Source organism: Lithobates pipiens, unplaced genomic scaffold, assembly GCF_037356315.1.
Source record: "Lithobates pipiens isolate NorthernLeopardFrog02 unplaced genomic scaffold, aLitPip1_a1.2 Scaffold_16, whole genome shotgun sequence".
Classification (NCBI taxonomy): Eukaryota; Metazoa; Chordata; class Amphibia; order Anura; family Ranidae; genus Lithobates; species Lithobates pipiens.
In genome coordinates, this window is record NW_027507748.1 from 553,577,338 (window position 1) to 553,598,317 (window position 20,980).

General features: G+C 43.4%; 1 protein-coding gene across 1 annotated transcript in view; it reads right to left on the reverse strand.

Moving 5' to 3' along the window:
- Positions 1 to 20,980, reverse strand: part of PRIM1 (DNA primase subunit 1) — a 71,116-nt gene that overhangs the window by 39,853 nt on the left and 10,283 nt on the right. Inside the window, exons 4-6 of the mRNA XM_077483531.1 lie at positions 17,980 to 18,053; positions 15,727 to 15,863; positions 1,851 to 1,909 (exon numbers count right to left, since the gene is read on the reverse strand). Of these exons, the coding sequence (XP_077339657.1) occupies positions 1,851 to 1,909; positions 15,727 to 15,863; positions 17,980 to 18,053 (270 nt within the window). The remainder of the gene's footprint in view (positions 1 to 1,850; positions 1,910 to 15,726; positions 15,864 to 17,979; positions 18,054 to 20,980) is intronic.

Consider the following 20,980-nt stretch of genomic DNA (forward strand, 5'->3'; position numbering starts at 1 on the left):
CCTTCCAGGTGCTTGAACCGCGATGCCCCTCAGAGCGCCCGCGCGTCACTGTAAATGAAGCCGTCGCCGCCCGGGACCCGGCGCCGAAAACGGGGCCGCGCCGCTGGACCTGCATCAACCTCCGCCAGCAACAGAGCCCTCCCTGCACTTGCCCAGCGGACACATGACACCGGCACTCCGAGGGTCCTCGCTCCCGTGAGATGGCGGGGCCAGGAGAGCTCTCCCGCTGGAGATGCTGCTGGGGGCCAAATAACCTTAATGGTAAGCCTTTACTTCCCTGAAGAGAGTGTAGCTTTCCCCTGGTTCCAGGCACATGCTTCCCCCATGGAGGAAACACAATAACTGAAGCCATGGGGGAAGGAGGTGTTTTTAAAGTGGGCATATGTTTCCGGAGAAGGTGGAGCTACACTCTCTCCGGGTTTGTCCTGAAAGGCGATTTGAGAAAAAAATAAAATATATATTGAAGATTGGTGGACTATTGAACACACACACACACACACACACACACACTGGACTAAATGTTTGTTTGCACTTGTACACTGTTTTGTTTACACATAAGTGACTTGTATTTGTTTACATATTGTAGCTTTAGCACAGCTTGTTCAGCTCTTGCTCTTTATAAAAAGGAAGCAAACACTGATCACCATAACTTATTTTGACAAGTAGGTTGTTTTCAGTTAGCATTTGCACTTTAAAGTGACCAGTTTTTACACTTGTATTCTTATTTTGATTGGCAGATAGATTGGGAAGGATTAGGGCATGTTAATCACCACGCTAATAAATAACCATAACACTACCTGCTCTATATAGGGAACTGGCTTGCCTATGCCGGCTATAGCAAAGTAGTCAGTTCAGACGTTTGAGTATTTTCTAAAAAGTTGTAATATTTTGCCTCTGAGGACATGGTCTCTTTACAGTCTAGATTTAATTTAATTCTTAATGGAGCAAAATTGTTCAAATAGTTACCAAGATGACACTACTTAGCCTTCATTACACAATACGGTTAGGTTCACACATATGCAGACATGTACTGCCCATTGGGACTACCGGGCGTTTCCTGGTGAGCCAATGGCTCAGTGGGCTGCTTTCAGTGAAAGCCGGTCAAATGGCTACATGTCTCACGCAGCGATTAATTTGAGTACCGCTGTATTGCCCATAGCTAGGTATGGAACTTCCTGTAAGCAGAGCGGCACATTTTGGCTCTTTGACACTGCACACATCTTCAGCCACCTCTGGCCCACGCTCGTCCTTTTCTGTCACCGCTCGACTCGCGCGCCTGTTTTTATGTGTACGATTGCAAAATTGGGCTGGTCTGGATGAAATCCAGGGCCAAATTTTTGTCCCAGTCCAGCCCTGCACATATGCGATACGGGACCCAGCGTGATTCCAGTGTTGGTTCTCACATCGCAACTCCCAAGCAAGCAGCTCAAACTGCCCTCTGGGAACCGCTGCGGGTGCCAATACAAAGTTAACAACACCCCCAGATCGGTTCGCAGATTGCAGTGTGAATTCGGACAGGAATAGGATCGCATGGGCGTGAACATCCATGCAACTCGATTCCAGTGCAAAAAAAAGAAGAGGTTCTTGCATTTTGTGTGCGACATCAATGCGAGTTCAGCCATACAACTGTATGCATGGCAATCACATACAATGTCTGTGCAGTGAAAATTCAGCCAATGTCTGTGTTCGCAATAGTGTGAACCCAGGCTAATAATTAAAAAAAAAAACTGACATTATCTGAGCCACTCACCAAGGCGGACAATTACCACAGAAAATGGGGGAGGGAAAGGGAGGGAGAAAAACCAGACAGTAAACCAAAAATGGTAGCCTCAATAGCTAGTTGAACATACCTTATAAATGGGTGAATGGGATCAGAGAGCTGGACTTTCTTTATGGTCTCTTCCCCTCCCTAGAGAAAGAACAGTCACACACAACTAAAATTAGCAGTTTCTTTGAATTCAAAATAAAATATAAAAACAGGATTTATAAAACAGCTTACCTGTAAAAACCTTTTCTTTGATGTACATCAGGGAACACAGAGCCATAGTAGTCGTTACTATGTGGGTTATAGGGCCACTGATCGTGATGGACACTGGCACGCCCTAAGGCAAAAAATGTACTCCCTATATAACCCCCTCCCAATAGTGGGAGTCCTCAGTTTTGTAGCCAAGCAATACAAGTGTATACCCAGAAGGGAGGGACCCTCTGTGTCCCTTGATGTACAGTAGTTACTATGTGGGATGGCCCATAGCAATGGCAACTGAAGGGAGGGAGACAACAAAAAACAGAAGGCCAGAGGACTCATACTGGAGCCTGCAGTATACTGTGCCTAAAGGCAATATCCTCATGAACTTCAATATTGATTTGATAAAATCTGATAAACATATGAATCGAAGACCAAGTCGCGGCCTTACAGATCTGAGCCATAAAGGCCTGATGATGCACCACCCAAGAGGGCACTAACATAAGGAAGAATTTTCTTCTTTAAGCTGAAGCTTGAACAGTCACTTCACCAAGCCATTAGTAAAAAATAGTGGTTCTTCGCTGCCGGTCCACACCTTTGGACCTTCTGGCAGTACAAACATCCTTTCTGCGAACTTGAGCGGTCGCCAAAAAAAAAAAAAAAAAAGATATAATAGATAAAAAAATAAATAAATGACTGATCGCGCTTACTACATTAAGGGAATGTAGTGCCTTCTCTTCCCTAGATTGAAGAGAGAAAAAAAAAAAAAAAAAAAATTTATATCTTGGTTTAAATGAAAAAAAACTCACTTTGGGTAGGAATTCAGGATCAGGACATAAAGAAAAACTTCATCCTTATGCATGATCAAATATGGCTCTTTACAAGACAGAGCCGCTAGTTCCGATATTCTTCTAGCAGAAGAAATGGCAATCAGAAAGATCATCTCTTTCTTGTCAAAAAGAACCAAGGGAATTTCTCGTAAAGGCTCAAACGGCTGATTTAGCAAAGCCGATAAGACCAAAATTTAAATCCCAAGAATTTTAGGAGGTGTCTCGATGGGGGATTAATCTGCGTTACCCCCTGAATAAGCTACGCACCAAGAGTGGGACGCAAGAGGCCATTGACAAAAACACTGACAAGGCCAGCTTCATTACAGATCCCATATGCAGGAAATCCGAGATCCTGCCTACGACATACTTCCTGGGGTACCAACCCCTGGATCCACACCAAGCAACATATGCTTTCCACACTATAGTAAAAATGATTCTGGAAGCCGGCTTCCTGGTATTAATCAAATTAGACCCTACTGAAGGAGATCACCCACGATCTTTTATAAAGTGGGATTCAACAGTCAAACCCATTACATTTTTTGTCCCCAAGGTAGGATGAAATACTGGAGCTTGTGCGAGGTCTGGCTATAACGGCAGAGTCCAAAAGGACTCCTATTGCCATCTTTACGATTTAGGTAAATCAAGATCTTCTGGGACCCACTGGGGCCACCAGAATCGCCTCCTTTCGTTCCTGCTTAATCCTGCAGAGAAGGCGTGGAAGTACCAGAACTGGAGGAAATGCATAGATCAGTGAAAACTGATGCCATAGGAAGACTAATGCGTCTGTTCCGCCTGCTAGCGGATCCCTTATGCCCAACACAAAGTTGTCGACATTGTTGTTGAATCTGGACGCGAATAGGTCCATGTGCGGAATACCCCCATTTCTGACATATCGCTAGGAAGATGGGGTGAAGAGATCATTCTCCTGGAAATAACTGTTGGCGACTCAAGTAGCCCGCCTGCCAAGTCTCTATTCCTGAAATGAAAAATTGCTGACAAGGAATGTTGTGTTCTGCCCAAGCTAGAACATTATTCACGCCTTTTTGGGCTGCACGACCTCTCGTGCCCCCTGGTGATTGATGTAAGCCACCGCCGTGGCCTTGTCAGACTGAATCCTGACAGGACAGTCCCGTAGTCTGATTCTAGGGCCAAACATACTGCCTGAATATTCCAAAAAGTTGATAGGCAAGGTCCTCTGGACCATCTCCCCTGGGCAGAATCTTCTTCCAAGGCTGCTCCCCAACCTTCCAGGATACAGGTAGAAAAGATTTTCCCTTTTGCTGGATAACCACCAATTTAGGCTCTGACTTACTTCGCCAAGCATATTGGAAACAAACAAGGCCTGAATCTTTTTAATTCCCAACCTGACAGGATGGTGCTTTGAAGCAGTTTTTGAGTAAAAACTGCGTGTAAGGGACGGCCTCGAAGGAGGTCACCATTTCCCCTAACTAGGGATGCACCGAAATTTCGGCCACTAAAACATATCGGCTGAAAATTGTGTTTGTGGCAAATTGCCGAAAGGAAAATCTTGCCGATAATGGGGCCGGAAATGGGGTGGGGCCTGGGCGGGCCTCCGCCCCCTGCAGGGGTGTTTTCCTGGCTCGTCCTCCCTCCTCCTTTCCTCCCTCCTCCTGCCCGACAGAGCGGTGATCTCCGTGTGTCACGGAGCTGTGCATTGAATTGCCTGGGCGGCTGCAGTAACAATGTCCCGCCTCCTGTGACAGATGGCACACTGATCCAATGGCGGGACATTGAATCAGCCTGACATGATTACAGGAGGCGGGACATTGTTACTACAGCCGCTCGGGCAATTCAATGCACAGCTCCGTGACACACGGAGATCACCGCTCTGATCCGGGGAATGGGTAAGGCTGCATTTAGACACTGGCAAGCTGCATGAGGGGGAAAGAGTGTTTTGTCCCCAGCCAAATCACAAGTTTTTTTGTGCCCACAGTGCTGCTGCATCCAAAATAGTCATTTGTTTGCCTCTGAAACTATCTACCTCTGGCCACTTGTGTGAATGTAGCCATGCTATATAAACCAGGTCACAGGACAAAGGCTGTACTCCCTTTATTGACCATATAAAAAAAATATATAATAATAATAATAATAATAATAATAATATTGATTTTGACCCAGCTAGGTTTTTATCGCCATGTTATAGAATGGGGAAGGGTTATTGCTAGTAGAGGTAACAATATGATCATTCCCAATAGAAGTCTGTTGGAACGGAACCAGGTAGCTTGCTTGGGGCCAGTTCACACCAGATGCAGTTCCGTGGGTTTTTTTTTTTGCACAAAATACATGCAGTGTATTCCATGTATTCCAATGGCTCTAGTTCACAGTTCACACCATGCAGTCAGTTTACGCACCGGAAACTGACTGCATGGTGTGAACTAAAGCCATTGGAATACATGGAAAACACTGTGCATGTATTTTTATCAGGCTGGCTGCATCTGAGGGGAACTGGTGAGGCTGCTTTGATCTCCTGTACCATGCCCGCAGTCTGACCATCTCCTGTACCATGCCCGCAGTCTCTGACCATCTCCTGTATCATGTCCCCAGTCTGACCATCTGCTGTATGAAAATATTTTTTAAAAACAGTCATTTTCGGCCTAGTGTATTTTTCATTTTCGGTATCGGCACCAAAAAACCCATTCGGTGCACCCCTACCCCTAACAATCTCATGCACAGCTGAATGGAAGGATTTTTGTTTTGATAAGTTGAATTAGTTCTACAATGGAACCAATTCTTGTCTGGGGTAAGAATACCTTTTTCTGTATGGTATCTATAACCAGCCCCAAGTACTGTAATCTCCTTGATGGTTTCAAGGAAGATCTTCCTAGATTGAGTATCCAACCCAGAGATTTCAGGTAGCTACAGCTGTGATCAGACTGGTTTAGACCAGAGACTGAATGATCTATTAAAAAGTAGATATTCTAAATAGGCTAGGACCGTTATACCTTGATCCCTTAAGCTGGCTACAGTAGGTGCCAGAATCTTTCAGAACACCCGTGGTGCTGTGGCTAAACCGAATGGCAGGGACACAACTGAAATGATGATTTTATATTTCAAAAAACGCAGAGATTTCTGGTGAGCGGGAAAATTTGGCACATGGGAGATATCAAAAATATATATCTATTAAAAGCCAAAAAAAAAAAAACACTCCCTTCCTTGCAAGATGGACACAACCAATCGGATTATGAAAGGATCGGATGTTTAAGCATCAATTCAGATCTTCGAGATCTAGAATGGGTCTTACCTCTCCGTTTTGGTTTGAGCCATATCCTGTGCCCTGTTCCACTAAGGGAACCTCTGATATCACCGACTGGGATAATAGATGATCCCCAAGGCCAGAAAGACTTTTCTTTCCTCTGGATCCTTGGGAACATTTTCCCTTAGAAAAAAAAAAAAGGAGACGGAAATTCTCAGAACTATATAGTCGTAACCTAGAGAAAAAAAACTGCAGAAATCCATATGTCTTGACATTGTTCCTGCCAGATCTTGAGAATTGCAGGACCTTTCCCCCCACCCGAACGAGTGGGGGTGACCCTTCATGAGAAGGGTTTAGCATTCTGCTTTGTGGTCTTTCTGCCCCAAGATCTCTTCTGACCCTGGTGCTGCCCTTGGGGGGTCTTCCCCTTGAACCGGACGATTGAGGCCGTCGAGACTGCCTAGAGGCAGATGCCCCTGGCATAGGAGAGGCAGCACAATTAAAAGGAGAAATGTTTGAACTGCTTTACTGGTAAAAGAGCTTTTCCGAATGGAGGTCCTTTGGATGTACTCATCCAGATAGTCTTTAAATAGCCGTACACCACGAAGGGGAAAAACTGGTTAAGAGCTTTTTACACGGTGCTTTGGCTGATAAATTTTTCATCCACAGAACTCTGCGAGAATGCACTAGTCCAAGCATAAGGACTAAATGAGAGCCTTTCATAGCATCTAAGGAGACAGTGCGTCAGATACACCAGCCCATTGCCGGGCCTGTTGATCAGGCAGAATTTCAGGCATCTCTACAAACTGTTCCTTAATGGACTGAGACATTGTTTTTAGAAAGAAGTTCCAACTTTTTATCTGTTGGATCCTTTAACATCAGTGCATTATCCACCGGACATGTGAAAGACTCTTGCTCACTGATGTGATTGCAGCATCAATTGCTGGACCCCCCCCCCCCCTTTCTTCATAGAAATCCTCTTCCAGAGGATAAAGTGTGGAGAATTTCTTGGGAGGAGAATATTGTTTATCCGGATGTTCCCATTCAGAATACCTAAGCTTTTGTTTTTTAGACATGCATGAATAGGAAAAAACATCCCCAGATGGGGGGAGGTTCTAATGAACCCAATTAGAGGTAGGTTCCTCAAGAGCCTGTGTGGCAGGCAGCAAGAACAGTCGAGTAAGGGAGTACACAAGCAACCTATCTTGCGACGCTACTCCCATAGTAGGAGCCTCAGAAGAGGATAAATAAGTATCTTCCAAATATTTGGGAAGATCTACCTGATCCCCAGCCTCCTGCACCTCAATAAAAGGGTCCTGAGGACTAGATGGGGACCTGCTATGTTTAGCCCCTCTATGGAGCGATATAGCATTAATTTTCTTTCCCACTTACAAACGGTAGAAGATAAAACCTTTTGTATGATCTATACAGGGACTGAAGTGTTTTATGCAACAGTTTCCCCCGACAGCTCAATCTGACTAGCCACATCCCTCTCAGAGGAGGATGACATTCTTTTGGAAATGGATTCAGTTTGTAGTGAAAACCATTGACCCCCTTTAGGGAAGTTCCTATTCCTATAAGTGCTTGTCCCGACTTGTTCATGCCCTGACTTAGTTGGGGTAGGCGGAACACTTTGGTGGGGGGTGAGTCAGCCCGACACTTGACCTTTGGGGGACACACCTGATGACCTTTGGGGGAGGTCCCCATTCCAATCCGAGTCCTAACCTTGTTCTTCTAGGGGAAACTCTAACCCCCAACCCCAATTAGCTGTTATTAATTCTAGCCTGGTAAAGTAAACCTCCTGAATGTGTGGCCAGCGTCTGACGCTGTTAGTCACCTCCGCTGCGCGAATTATGGCCCCTCCCCCCTTTCCTTTCAAAGGAAAGTGCTAGGAACTAGTTTGGCATCTATCCCCTGAAGGAGAAATTTTTTTTGGGGGGCACAGGAAGAGAAGTAGACCCCCCCCCCCCCCTTACTGGAGGATCTGTTGTAGCCGTAGGAGGAGAAAGTGACAGGCTTCTGTGCTGTTTCCAGCGTCAGGTCAGTGAGTGCTCAATAAAGCCCCCAGTGGTGACACATAGGCATGACAGCATTATACAAAGAAGGAGAAATTCCTGAGACAATCTCCCTTACCTTTTCCTCGCAGCAGGGTTTATCAGAGCTAAAGACCCAATCTTCACCCTTCACGGTGGGCTCCGAGACCTTTTAGGAAACCTTCAGGAACCTCAGGTTACCCACAACCCTGGACCTGTGACAGCTGCCAGTAAAAAAACTTTATGGCCTTACTACCAAAAAGTACTGGATCCCAGGGCCCAGCTCTCTAAAGAGAAGCGTTTGCAAGCAAAACCTTGTTTCTTCGAACACTAGGCCCGACTAGCATTCATGTAGCCCATGAAAAAGATGTCAGAACGGATCCGGGCAGCATGGCTAGCCCCAGCAAGGATTGCTTCCAGCGGAGCTCAGCATATCTTTACTTGTGACTAACACCTTAGACACTGGCGAAAAAACTGAGGACTCCCAGTATTGGGAGGGGTTATATAGGAATTACACTTCTTAGGGTGTGCCAGTGTCCATCACCTATCAGTGGCCCTATAACCCACATAGTAACTACTATGGCTCTGTGTCCCCTGATGCAAGAAAAAAAAAAAAAAATAATAATAATAATAATAATAATAATACTAATAATAATATAGCACTTGATCTTGGTTTGAGCGATGGCCCAGTTGTCTCCTAAATGCACCTCTTAATGCTGGCTTTAGCTCTATCCTATGGACCAATAGAAGTGGCATTCCTTTGTGTACATTACAACTGAACAAGCAGCACTGGTCATTTATTCATATTAGTGAAAGATTACTCAGCACTGAATGTCGATCTGTGGCTGCTTTTACACATACAGAACAATCAACGGTGCTGGGCCAGTGTCATGTGTGACAGCCAGGCTGCACCAAAAGTTTGTTTAGTCACAGTGGTGAGTCTATGTTTACTTGTGAGTGGCGCCAGGCCCCTCATCCTGCATTCCTGTGAGTGTGCTAGCCTTTCTGCAAAGAGCACAAAAATATCCTGCTTATTTCTACTTAAGGAACCTTCACCAAAAAAAATACTGTAACTTGATAACTGTATGACATTAACACAGGGCTCGACAAAACCCAGGCGCCAGGTCGCATTGGCGACTAGAATTAGCGACTGGGGCAGCACAGATAGGGGTATCCTGTCTCCGTGGACCCCCCAGCGTGACTGCGTCGGGCTGCGCCGCCCGGTAATTGAGCCCCCAGCTTTGAGGCCTTCTGTGATGCCATTCCTTCTGGAATCTGGCGCCCTCTTGTGGTGGCCGTTGGAATTACAACCATTAATGCCAATGGATCTCCTTCCATTTACTTAGAACACACACACACTTTTTTTCTTTTTTATTCTAACACCCTAGAGAGTAAAATGGTGGTCGTTGCAATAATGTCTGTCACACCATATTTGCACAGCGTACTTACAAGCGCACTTTTTTTGGGGGAAAAAATAATTCAATAAAAAAAAAAAATAAGACAACAGTAAAGTTAGCCTAATTTTTTTTTATATTGTGAAAGATAATGTTACGCCGAGTAAATTGATACCCAACATGTCATGCTTCAAAATTGCGCCCGCTCATGGAATGGCGACAAACTTTTACCCTTTAAAATCTCCATAGGCGACGTTTTAAAAAAAAAATTCTACAGGTTGCACGTTTTGAGTTACAGAGAAGGTCTAGGGCTAGAATTATTGCTCTTACTCTACCGATCGCAGCGACACCTCACATGTGGTTTGAACATTGCTTTCATATATGCGTTCGCTTCTGCACGCAAGCTTGGCGGGACAGGGCGCATTTAAAAAAAAAATTTTTTTCTTATTTTAACTTTTTTTATTTTTTTTCACTGTTCTTTTTTTTTATTTTTTTTTTTTTTTAAGTGTGTCATTTTTTTTCCTATTACAAGGAATGTAAAAATCCCTTGTAATAGAAAAAAGCATGACAGGTCCTCTTATATATGAGATATGGGGTCAGAGACCTCATCTCATATTTACACTAAAATGCAATAAAAAAAAAAATCGTCATTTGAAAAAAATAAAATAAAATGTCCCTCTAAGAGCTATGAGCAATGACTTGGAGACAGGTGGGGGGGCTGGAGGTGCTATCTTCCCCTCACTCGTCTCCATGTCAGGCCAGGGACAGGTCCAGATCGCCGTCACGGACCTGGCTCCTAACTTTTTTAGCTGGCTCCTAGATTCCAAGCAAATTTGTCAACCCCTGCATTAACACATAATTATACTATTCAGTATATGGATGAAACATTGTTCCTTCGTGTTGATGTATTTTGTGTTCTAAAGTTACACGCAAACTAAGCTGTCCAAAAAAGTGATAGTGACAGGGTGGAGACAAAGTATAACCTTTTATTCCCCCAGGGAGGTAAAGCAGTTAAGACCCCTTTCTCACCGAGGTGGTTTTCAGACGCTTTAGCGCTGGAAATAGCCTCTGCCAAGCGATTGAAACCCACCTATTTCAGTGCACTTGTGGGACGTTAGTTAAAGTCCTGCAAGCAAAATCTTTTAGGGAGGGTTGAGAGCGCTGCATTTAGCGCTCCAAAAAAGTCTTGCCCATTGGAATGAATGGGCAGCGCTTTCAAATTGCCTGAAAAGTGAATTGAAAGTGCAGCAAAATGGGAGTCAACACATTTTAGGGGTTAAAAGCATCCAGATAGCTACCAAAAGCACCTCTAAAAACCAAGCCGCGCTTTACCGCAAACATGGCCGCAGCCCCAGTGTGAAAGGGATCCAACTGTTGTAAAATCCCCTATATCTTAGTTTGTCCAAGCACTGTCAAACATACAAAGTGATGTAAACATTCGCATCAATATATATTTGCTTGTAAAAGCCTTGATTGCATAGTGTGTAGTAGGGGTGCAATGGATCCTCACGATCCGTGCGGGTCACCCCGTTTGGATTGACACACACACACACACACACACACACACAGCGATCCGCTGCCTCGGCCTATCACTTGTAAACAAACCGGCATCATGTCATGCCGCTGGTTCCTCTCCCCTGTGTACCGATTTGTACAGTGGAGGGGAGAGATCGGATGGCAGCAGCGCTGTGGGCTGGATCTGTAGTGCCCACAGCGCTGCTCTGACAATTGCAGTCACATCCATCCATGCTCAGCCATCCCTCCATACTCTGCAATACCCTGCCCATACCTAGCCAATATTACAGTGGGGGAGATAACATGGCTATTACAGTGGAGACTATATGGTGGTGGAGTTTTCACAGGTTTTTGCAAATTCAATTATTTGCTGATCTGAAAAATGAAATCTTTGCAAAATCTCAAACCCATATTCTGTTGCTATTCCTGTAAGGTCCCCTTGGGTGCTCTGAAAGGCACCTATAAATAGAATGTATCTTATTATAATAGAAAACATCAAAATGTTTAAACTGAGCAAAAATGTACCATTTTAAGAAAAAAAAAAAAAACTATTTAAAAATCAGCATATGAAACACACACTTTTCCCCCTTAAAATCAGGGGAAAATCGTGAATGCGTGTTTTATACGCCTATCGACGCTGATTGCGAGCGGAGCGAGTGCCGCCGACATACACAAAGCCGAGTGTACTCGGTTAGGCTCCTCTCACAGTCACGCTATTGGACCTGTGTTATGTCCATCATAGGGGTGGGACTGCGAGAGGAGCCGAGTACATAAGCAAGAAATTGCTGCTGTAACCTCCCAAATCCGTGGTAAAATGCTCAACCTGATGGAACTCACAGGAGCTGGCTCTGCTCAAGATTGAGGAGAGAAAAAAAGTGTCCTGGATGGCCGCACAAAAAAAAAAAAAAAAAAAAAAAAAAAAAAAAAAAAATCCAAATACAGTCACCTAATAGGGAAAAAAACAGGGCAAATAGCGAACAGGTTTCAAGTCCTTATTCATAGCTCGACTTTGTATATGTAGGCGGTGATCGCTTCGCTCGCAATCAGCGAAGATCGGCACCAATTTTAAATAGCTTGCAATGAGGCTGGGCAAGGTTGCAATCATGACACACAAGGCTGCAAAGACACTGGGCAAGGCTGCAGATGGACACCGATAAGGCCGCATTGATGAGCATTTAAAAGTAAGTTTTTTTCCTTAAACTTCCCTCAAACTTGGGGTACATGTTATACGCCAATACGGCAAGTTAATTTTGAAATGTATGGCAGCAACACATCTCCAAAAAGTTGGAACAGGGTCACGTTTACCATGGTGTAACAACCCCTCTTAAACACCACTCTGTAAAAGGTCTGGGAACTGAGGAGACCAGTTAATGGAGGAGTTTTAGTGGAGAAATGTCCCAATTCTTGCCCATACAGGATTCTAACTACTCAAAATTCATGTGTCTTTGTTGTATTTTTTTAGTTTCAAGATTCACCAAACTTTATAAAATTTGTGAAAGGTCTGGATTGCAGGCAGGCCAGTTAAGCACCTGGACTCTTCTACTACAAAGCCATGCTGTTGTCATAGATGCAGAATGTGGTTTAGAATTGCACTGCTGAAAATATGCAAGACCTTCCCTGAAAAAAAATAAAAAAAAAAAAAAAAAAAAAAAAAAAAACACGCATGGGAGCATATGCCACTTTGAAAACCTGAATATAAATGTCAGCATTGATGGTGACTTTCTGGATGTGCAAGCTGCCCATTCCATACACACTAATGTACCCCCATACCATCAGAGATGCAGGCTTTTGAACTGAGCACTAAGCCAGAAGGTCCTTCCTCTTTAGTACGGGGGACGTGGCACCCATGGTTGCCAAAAAAATGTCAAATTTGGATTTGTCGGACCACAGAACAGTTTTTCCACCTTGAAACAGACCATTTGAAAATTAACTTTGGCCCAGAGAAAACAGCATTTCTGAATCATGTTTAGATGTGGCTTCTCTTCGCATTATAGAGCTTTACTTTGCATTGATGGCACAGTGAATTGTGTTCAGACAGTGATTCCTGAGCCCATGCAGTGATGTCCTTCTCAAAATCATGCCAGTTTTTAATGCAGTGCACAGTCATCCAATAATTCATTTTTACCTTGTCCCTTACGTACAGAGTTTTTTTCCGATTCTCTGAATCTTTTGAGGACAATGTGCCGTAGTTAATATTTAAGATCTTTTCAGTTTGATGTTGAACATTATTCTAAAATCGTTCAATTTGTGGAAGCAGCTTTTCAGATTAGCCATCTACATACACAGCAGGTAAAATGAGCATTTTTCTGGGAAAATGTATTTCTAAACCTGCTATGGACATGAAATATTCACCACGTCAGTAACAACTCATGCAATCTATACAAAGATACAAACAAGTTCAGAAATGAGGTTGTGTAATAAAATGGAATGACTAATGAATAATTGAACACACAGAAAGGGGGCTGCAAAAATGCATAGAAAGCCAAGACACCAAATCTATCAGTAATGAGAAAGAAATCCTGCCCCTTGTCAGTGCAAATATCAGCTGGTTCAGTTTCAACTGATAGCCTATAAAAAAGGTGTCTCATTACCAAGGTGGTACACAAGAAACATCTCACAATGTGTAAAAGCAAAGAGCTCCCCCTTAAGACCTTTGCAACCTTATTGTTACAAAACATACCAATGGCATTGGTTACAGAAGGATTTCTAAACATTACAGTGAACACTGTTGGGGCCATAATCTGGAAGTGGAAAGATCATTTCACCATTACCAGCCACAACCAGGTGCTCCTCGCAAGATTTCTGACAGAGGAAAGAAAATAATTCATAGAAGAGTTCTCCAAGAGCCAAGGACCACTTGTGGAGAGCTTCGGGAACAGTTGTGTCACAGAAAACAAATAAGTGCACTCAACTGCCGTGGCCTGTATGCCAGTTCATCACGCAAGACTATTGCTGAAGAAAATGCATGCTGAAGCTAGTTTAGTTGGCTGCACAACATTTAAACAAGCCTGTGAAATACTGGGAAAATATAGTTAGATGAAATGAAAACACCCCAATACCAACAGTGAAGCGGGAACATCATGGTGTGCCGCCGTTTTTCAGCATACGGTACTGGCAAACTTCATTCCATTGAAGGAAGGATGAATGGAAAAAAGGTGCCAAGACATTTTGGTAAAAATCTGCTGCCATCTACCAGGATAATGAAGATGAAACAAGGGTGGACATTTCAGCAAGACTACGATTCCAAACACAAAGCCAAAGAAAACCCTTGATTGGTTTCAAAGAATGAAAAAGCTGCTAGAATGGCCCAGCCAATAACCTGACTTGAATCCAATAGAAAACCTATGGAAAGAACTAAAGATCAGAGTTCATAGAAGAGGCCCACAGAACCTCCGAGATCTGAAGACTGGTGTGTGGAAGATAGTTAGTGTTTGCAAAAAAAACTTTCCCCATTTCATTTTAAATACAAAACTTAATTTCTGAACTTAAGTTTTTCTATGTATGAATTGCATAGATTGTTACCGACATCCCCCCCCATCTATATACACATTTATGAACCTTCAACCCATTAAAAATGTTTTGTATAGCTGATCACTTCTTAAAACTCGTTAAGCAGAGAAAGCCGGTTTGTAGTGACAAATCTGCAAATTTCCATATTTACCGTATATACTCGAGTATAAGCCGAGATTTTCAGCCTCTTTTTTGAGGCTGAAAGTGCCCCCCTCGGCTTATACTCGAGTCATCGCTGTCTGCCTGCTCGATCAGCGTGTCGAGCAGACAGACAGCGGCCATTCTATAATTCAAAAGCCGCGCCTCCGGCTCCGCCTTCGCCTGTGATAGGCGGAACACTGAATTTCCCAGCAGCCTGTGTTCCGCCTATCACGGACATCGTCTCATCCTCGTACTACGGACGAGGATGAGACGATGTCCGTGATAGGCGGAACACAGGCTGCTGGGAAATTGTGTTCCGCCTATCACAGACAGGGAGGCGCGGCATTTGAACAGGGGAATGGGCGCCGACGAAGAGCGGTGATCCTGGGACGGGACCGGACGGAGGCTCGGCTCGGGACGGGACGGGACCGGACGGAGGCTCGGCTCGGGACGGGACGGGACCGGACGGAGGCTCGGGACACAGGTAGGCCACACACACACACACACGGACACACACACACAGGGATGGATGGATGGATGGACACACACACACACACAGGGATGGATGGATGGACACACACACAGGGATGGATGGATGGACACACACACAGGGATGGACAGGCATATCTCACCCTCGGCTTATACACGAGTCAATAGGTTTCCCAGTTTTTTGGGGGTAAATTGGGGGCCTCGGCTTATACTCGGGTCGGCCTATACTCTAGTATATACGGTAATAAAAAAATAAAATAAATAAAAGTCAAAAGCGAAAACATGTTGGAAAGTACCATTAACAACTTTAAGGTAAACATTTTAAAAATAACCTTTAGCATGTTTGCTGTGTGGACGCAGGAAAGGCAACAGTCAACCATCCGGGTTCTAAATGTACGTTTAGTGAATAGAAAAATAAATAAATAAATAAAAAGCTTCTGGCACCACATTTCTTGTAAGATAAAAATGTCTACTAGGTTCAAACGCCCATCCATTGTTTTTCCCAGAATATGATTAGTCAGGAAGTATCTTCCATAGAAAGGCATCTTTGGCCATCTTGAGCCAACTAATAAGAAACATCAATTTTGCTTTGCAAACATGGCCACAGATAGCCCACAAAAGACAATTAATACTCTACCTTCACCAAACTTAAATACTCTGCTACAGCAGATCTTTCTGCTTGGGAGAGCTTCCTGGCAGATTCATCACACACCCAGCAATGGACTCCTCTCCTGCCTGAATAAACCCACAATCGATGCTGAAACCCAAAGTCATCTAAGAGAGAAAAAATAAATATGAATAATTCAATTCATTTTCAAGCTGGCCAACTGCATCAAAAGGATCCCTCTATGGCCAGTCCCTACTCTACCTTGCAGATTGTCAACCTCTTGCTTTCTAAATGGCATATACCTAAGCAGTGCCAACATAGGGAAAACAGGCAACACTACAGGTGAATGGCAGATCAAGATCCAGCAATGCATGATAAGAATGGGATGAGATAAAAAGCTTAAGAAGGTGGACAGTACCAACATCATGTGTGTATGCATGCACACATACACCTGAAAACAAAAAAACCCTCACATTTTTGTAAGTATTTTTATTATATCTTTTCATGTGACAACACTGAAGCAATGACACTTTGCTAGAATGTAAAGTAGGAGTGTATAACAGTGTATATTTGCTCTCCCCTCAAAATAACTCACACAGCCAACAATGTCTAAACCGCTGGCAACAAAAGCGAGTACACCCCTAAGTGAAAATGTCCAAATTGGACCCATTTAGCCATTTCCCCTCAGTTAAGTGTACGTGCTCAGCCTCATATCCAGAGGTTGTCTTTGGGACTTATGAGTGCTGCCAGCATTGATGCAGAGGTTGAAGGGGTGGGAGTCAGCCTGTCAGTGCTCAAACCATAAGCCGCACACTGCATCCAATTGGTCTGCATGGCTGTCGATCCAGAAGAAGTCTCTTCTAAAGATGATGCACAAGAAAGCCTGCAAACAGTTTGCTGAAGACAAGCAGACTAAGGACATGGATTACTAGAATCATGTCCTGTGGTCTGATGGGACCAAGATAAAACGTATTTGGTTCATATGGTGTCAAGTGTTACATAGTTAGTAAGGTTGAATAAAGACACCAGTCCATCCAGTTCAACCTGAGTGTCTACAATTGTCCCTATCCCTGTACATTGCACACTCACATCAATCCCTACCCTTAAAGAGCCCAGGATCCAAGGTCCGCATTCATATACTAGGGTCAATTTTGGACAGAAGCCAATTAACCTACCTGCATGTCTTTGGGGCGTGGGAGGAAACCAGAGTACCCGGAGGAAACCCACGCAGGCACAGGGAGAACATGCAAACTCCAGGCAGGTAGTGTCGTGGTTGGGATTTGAACCAGTGACCCTTCTTACTGCTAGGTGAGAGTGCTAACCACTACACCACTGTGTCGCCCTGTGTGGTGTGTGGTAGCAACCAGGTGAGGAGTACACAGACAAGTGTGTCTTGCCTACTGTCAAGCATGGTGGTGGGAGCGTCATCGTCTGGGGCTACATGAGTGCTGCCGGCACTGGGGAGCTACAGTTCATAGAGGGAACCAAGAATGCTAACAAGTACTGTGATATACTGAAGCAGAGCATGATCCCCGCTCCCTTCGGAGACTGGGCCACAGAGCAGAATTTCAACACAATGACCCCACCCCCCCAAGACTACCACTGTCTTGCTAAATAAGATGAGGGTAAAAGCAATAGACTGGCCAAGCATGTCTCTAAAGCTAAACCCCACTGGAGTATCTGTGGGGCATCCTCAAAACGGATAGTGGAGGAGCGCAAGGTCTCCAACATCCACCAGCTCAGTGATGTCATTGAGGAGTGGAAGAGGACTCCAGTGGCAACCCGTGAAGCTCTGGTGAATGCCATGCCAAAGAAGGTTAAGGCAGTGCTGGAAAATAATGGATGGCCACACAACATATTGACACTTTGGGCACAATTTATACATTTTCACATAGGGGTGTACTCACTTTTATTGCCAGCGGTTTAGACACTAATGGTTGAGTGTTGCGTTATTTTGAGGGGACAGCAAATTTAGTTATACAAGCTGTACACTCACTACTTGTAGTGTAGCAAAATGTAATTTCTTCAGTGTTGGCACATGAAAAGAATAAAATATTTAGAAAAATGTGAGGGGTGTACTCACTTTTGTCAGATATTGTATGTTACGCTGAGGTCTTTGTTTTTATAAGAAGAGCTTATAAAAGACTTGCTTAAATCCAGATATGCTTATTTCTAGCACCTTTTATACTGTGATACAAGAAGCATTGTAAAATACAGCAACTCTAAGTTTTTTTTTGTTTTTTTTAAATAGTAAATCCTCTCACATCATACAACACTACTTACCTGCTAGAGCTCTATCCAGTATTCGCATGGCAATGGTCATTAGAGTCCAGCACTTGTTGCATATATCTGCGGAACTGGAAAAATCACAAAGCAGGTTAATGCATACAACTAGTCATTAAAGGAAAAATCAATCCAAAATTGTTATTTGATGTTTATTGCAACATTAGCTAGTGGCAATGTATCCAGCATGATGGGGGGGGGGGAGGGGGGTCAAATCATGTACTAGTAGCTCTTTTATAAAATGGAAACGTGGAGTAAAGTAAAAACATTTCAGCTCTAAGAATCAAATGTTGACTATTGACATATCAACATACTGTAATATATAAAATAAATTGTGATTAGCATATACAAAAACACCATTATCTGATAGCATCTCAAACTAAAGCGCACTGTGCAAATCGTAATCAACATTGGTAGTATAGTCCCATTGGCAACTAAAACATTAGCCCAGTAGTATATATTGATGGGAAGGAATCCAGAAGTGTAGGACTAAAAAGTCACGCAATGCATACAGCCCCCACCCAGGGGAGAAGATTAAATATGCTTACCAGAAGGTAGCATTAATCAGGCATGTGATATCAAAGCTCTGGATAGCGAGTGGTGTAAATCATCCTCCTCCTCAGTTGAGCCAACCTTGACCCGGCATGTGAGAATATGGATCAGGATGGCAATGTACCAGATAAATTTTTTTCTTTCCACTGTGGAGGTGTATCTATCTATATTACACACACACACAGCCCACCACTGTGAAAAAAACATTAGGAGTTTATTTGTAATAAAAAGGCTTTACATAGATTCCAAGATGTATTGCATCAAGAAAAAAAAAAAAAAAAAAAAAAAAAAAAAAAAAAAGGCTCAATGGCATGGAAAGGATTCAAATCCGGTGCGTTGTGTACAAAGACTTTAAACCAGGGGTGTCCAAACTACGGCCCTCCAGTTGTTCAGGAACTACAATGCCCATCATGCCTAGCCATGTCTTTGAATGTCAGAGTTTTACAATGCCTCATGGGATGTGTAGTTCTGCAACAGCTGGAGGGCCGTAGTTTGGACACCCCTGCTTTAAACAGTTCTTTGGCAGAAGGAGTTGTTTTTTTTTTTTTTTTTTTTACCATCTGGGACATTGCCCTCCCGATCCATATTCTCACATGCCGGGTTGAGATTGCCTGAGGCGTCTCAGCTGAGGAGGAGGAATTGTACTACTTGCCATCCAGAGCTTTGATATCACATGCTCGATTCATGCTACCTTCTGGTAAGTGTATTTAACCTCCCTGGCGGTATTCCCGAGTCTGGCTCGGGTTAGGATTTTACTATCATAAGCGGTAACCCCGAGCCAGACTCGGGATCGCATCGCTGGATACAGGGAGAGGTTACTTACCTTGTCCCCTGGATCCAGCGATATCCTCCGCGCTGTGTGATCGAGCTGTCCTCCGCTCGATTCACACAGTGTCCGAATGCCGCCAAGCTCCGTTCCCTGCGACGTTACGACACACGGGAGCGGAGATCAGCGCCAAATTCAAAAAAGTTAATACACAAAACACAGTACTGTAATCTTACAGATTACAGTACTGTATAAAAAAAAATTACACACCCCCTTTGTCCCTAGTGGTCTGTGCAGTGCCCTGCATGCACTTTTATATTATAAATACTGTTTTTTCTGCCTGGAATTTGGAGATTGTCCATAGCAACCAAAAAGTGTCCCTTTGTGTCAAAAGTGATTTTAGACCAACTAGAAAACAGCGATAATTAGAATCACTTGCAGAATTGAGCGATAGCGATTTGTGGGGAAATTCGTCATCAAACACTAAATCTAATGACAGCGAATTCTGCAAATGAGCAAATTTCAGTGTTTTTGGATTTGATTACATTATTGAATAATTTTTATTTATTATATTATAAACTTTATCATACACGGGATGTCTGCTAGACTCTGGTTTGAACAGATTTAAGAGAGTTATTCCTAAGAATTACAGGCCTACAATATAAAACGCCAAATTCCCATGCAAAATAATTGTACCGCTTTCAGCACCTAAAACCAGAATGAATCATACCGCCAGGGAGGTTAATCTTCTCCCCTGAGGGGTGGATGCACACACGGTGGTGACTCCTTTAGTCCTATATTCTTTCCCATCAATATATACTAATTGATTCATGTTTCAATCAATGGGACTAAAATTGGATTGGATTTACAATTTGCATAGTGTCAAAAAAATAAATCAGATGGTGGTAGCTTTTGTATGTGCCAATCACAATTTTGTAGATCACAGTAAGTCAATATGTCAGTACTCAACATTTGATTCTTAGTGCTGCACTGTTTTCACTATTTATTTCACACAGTTTTTAAGATTGTAGTGCTGGCTGATATTGTTTATGTGTATACCGCAGTATTTTTATATGAATTCCTAGAAAACGTGGAGTAAAATACTGTTAGAGAAAACACTAGAAGCAGTGTGTTGCTGGAATGGAGGACCAGGCTGGTCGAAATCGGATACTTGGGGCTATTGCTTTATAGGTCCAAGTATATGATCAGTTGAAGTGCTCTACTCTCACCTATGGAAACAAAAAGGCTGGAAAGCATCCAAACCATGTACAGTTTAAGACCAGTAAAGCTTGTTGAATAATTAAAAATCCGCAGCCAGAATGCATTCCCAACAACTAGGGGATTACATAAACTGCACAAGTTTAGTTTGGTTAGAGAATTTTGTTCAAGTGTAAAAATAGGACCTGCAACAAACAAAGACTTGGAAAGTGTAAGTCCATCCATAACAATGTGGTTTCTTAAAACACGGGGTGCACAAACATGGTAAGCAGTTATGCAATACTGTGACTCAAACCATGAGATTTAGAGGTTAAAGCTTCACGCACACTGGATGTTTTTAATCCTGCTCCTAAGGGCATCTGGATTTTTCCTGCCTTTTAATTCCACATTATCAATATAAAAGATTTATATAGCGCCAACAGGTTACGCAGCACTTTACAATGTAGGGGGAGGGGGGGTCAGTAC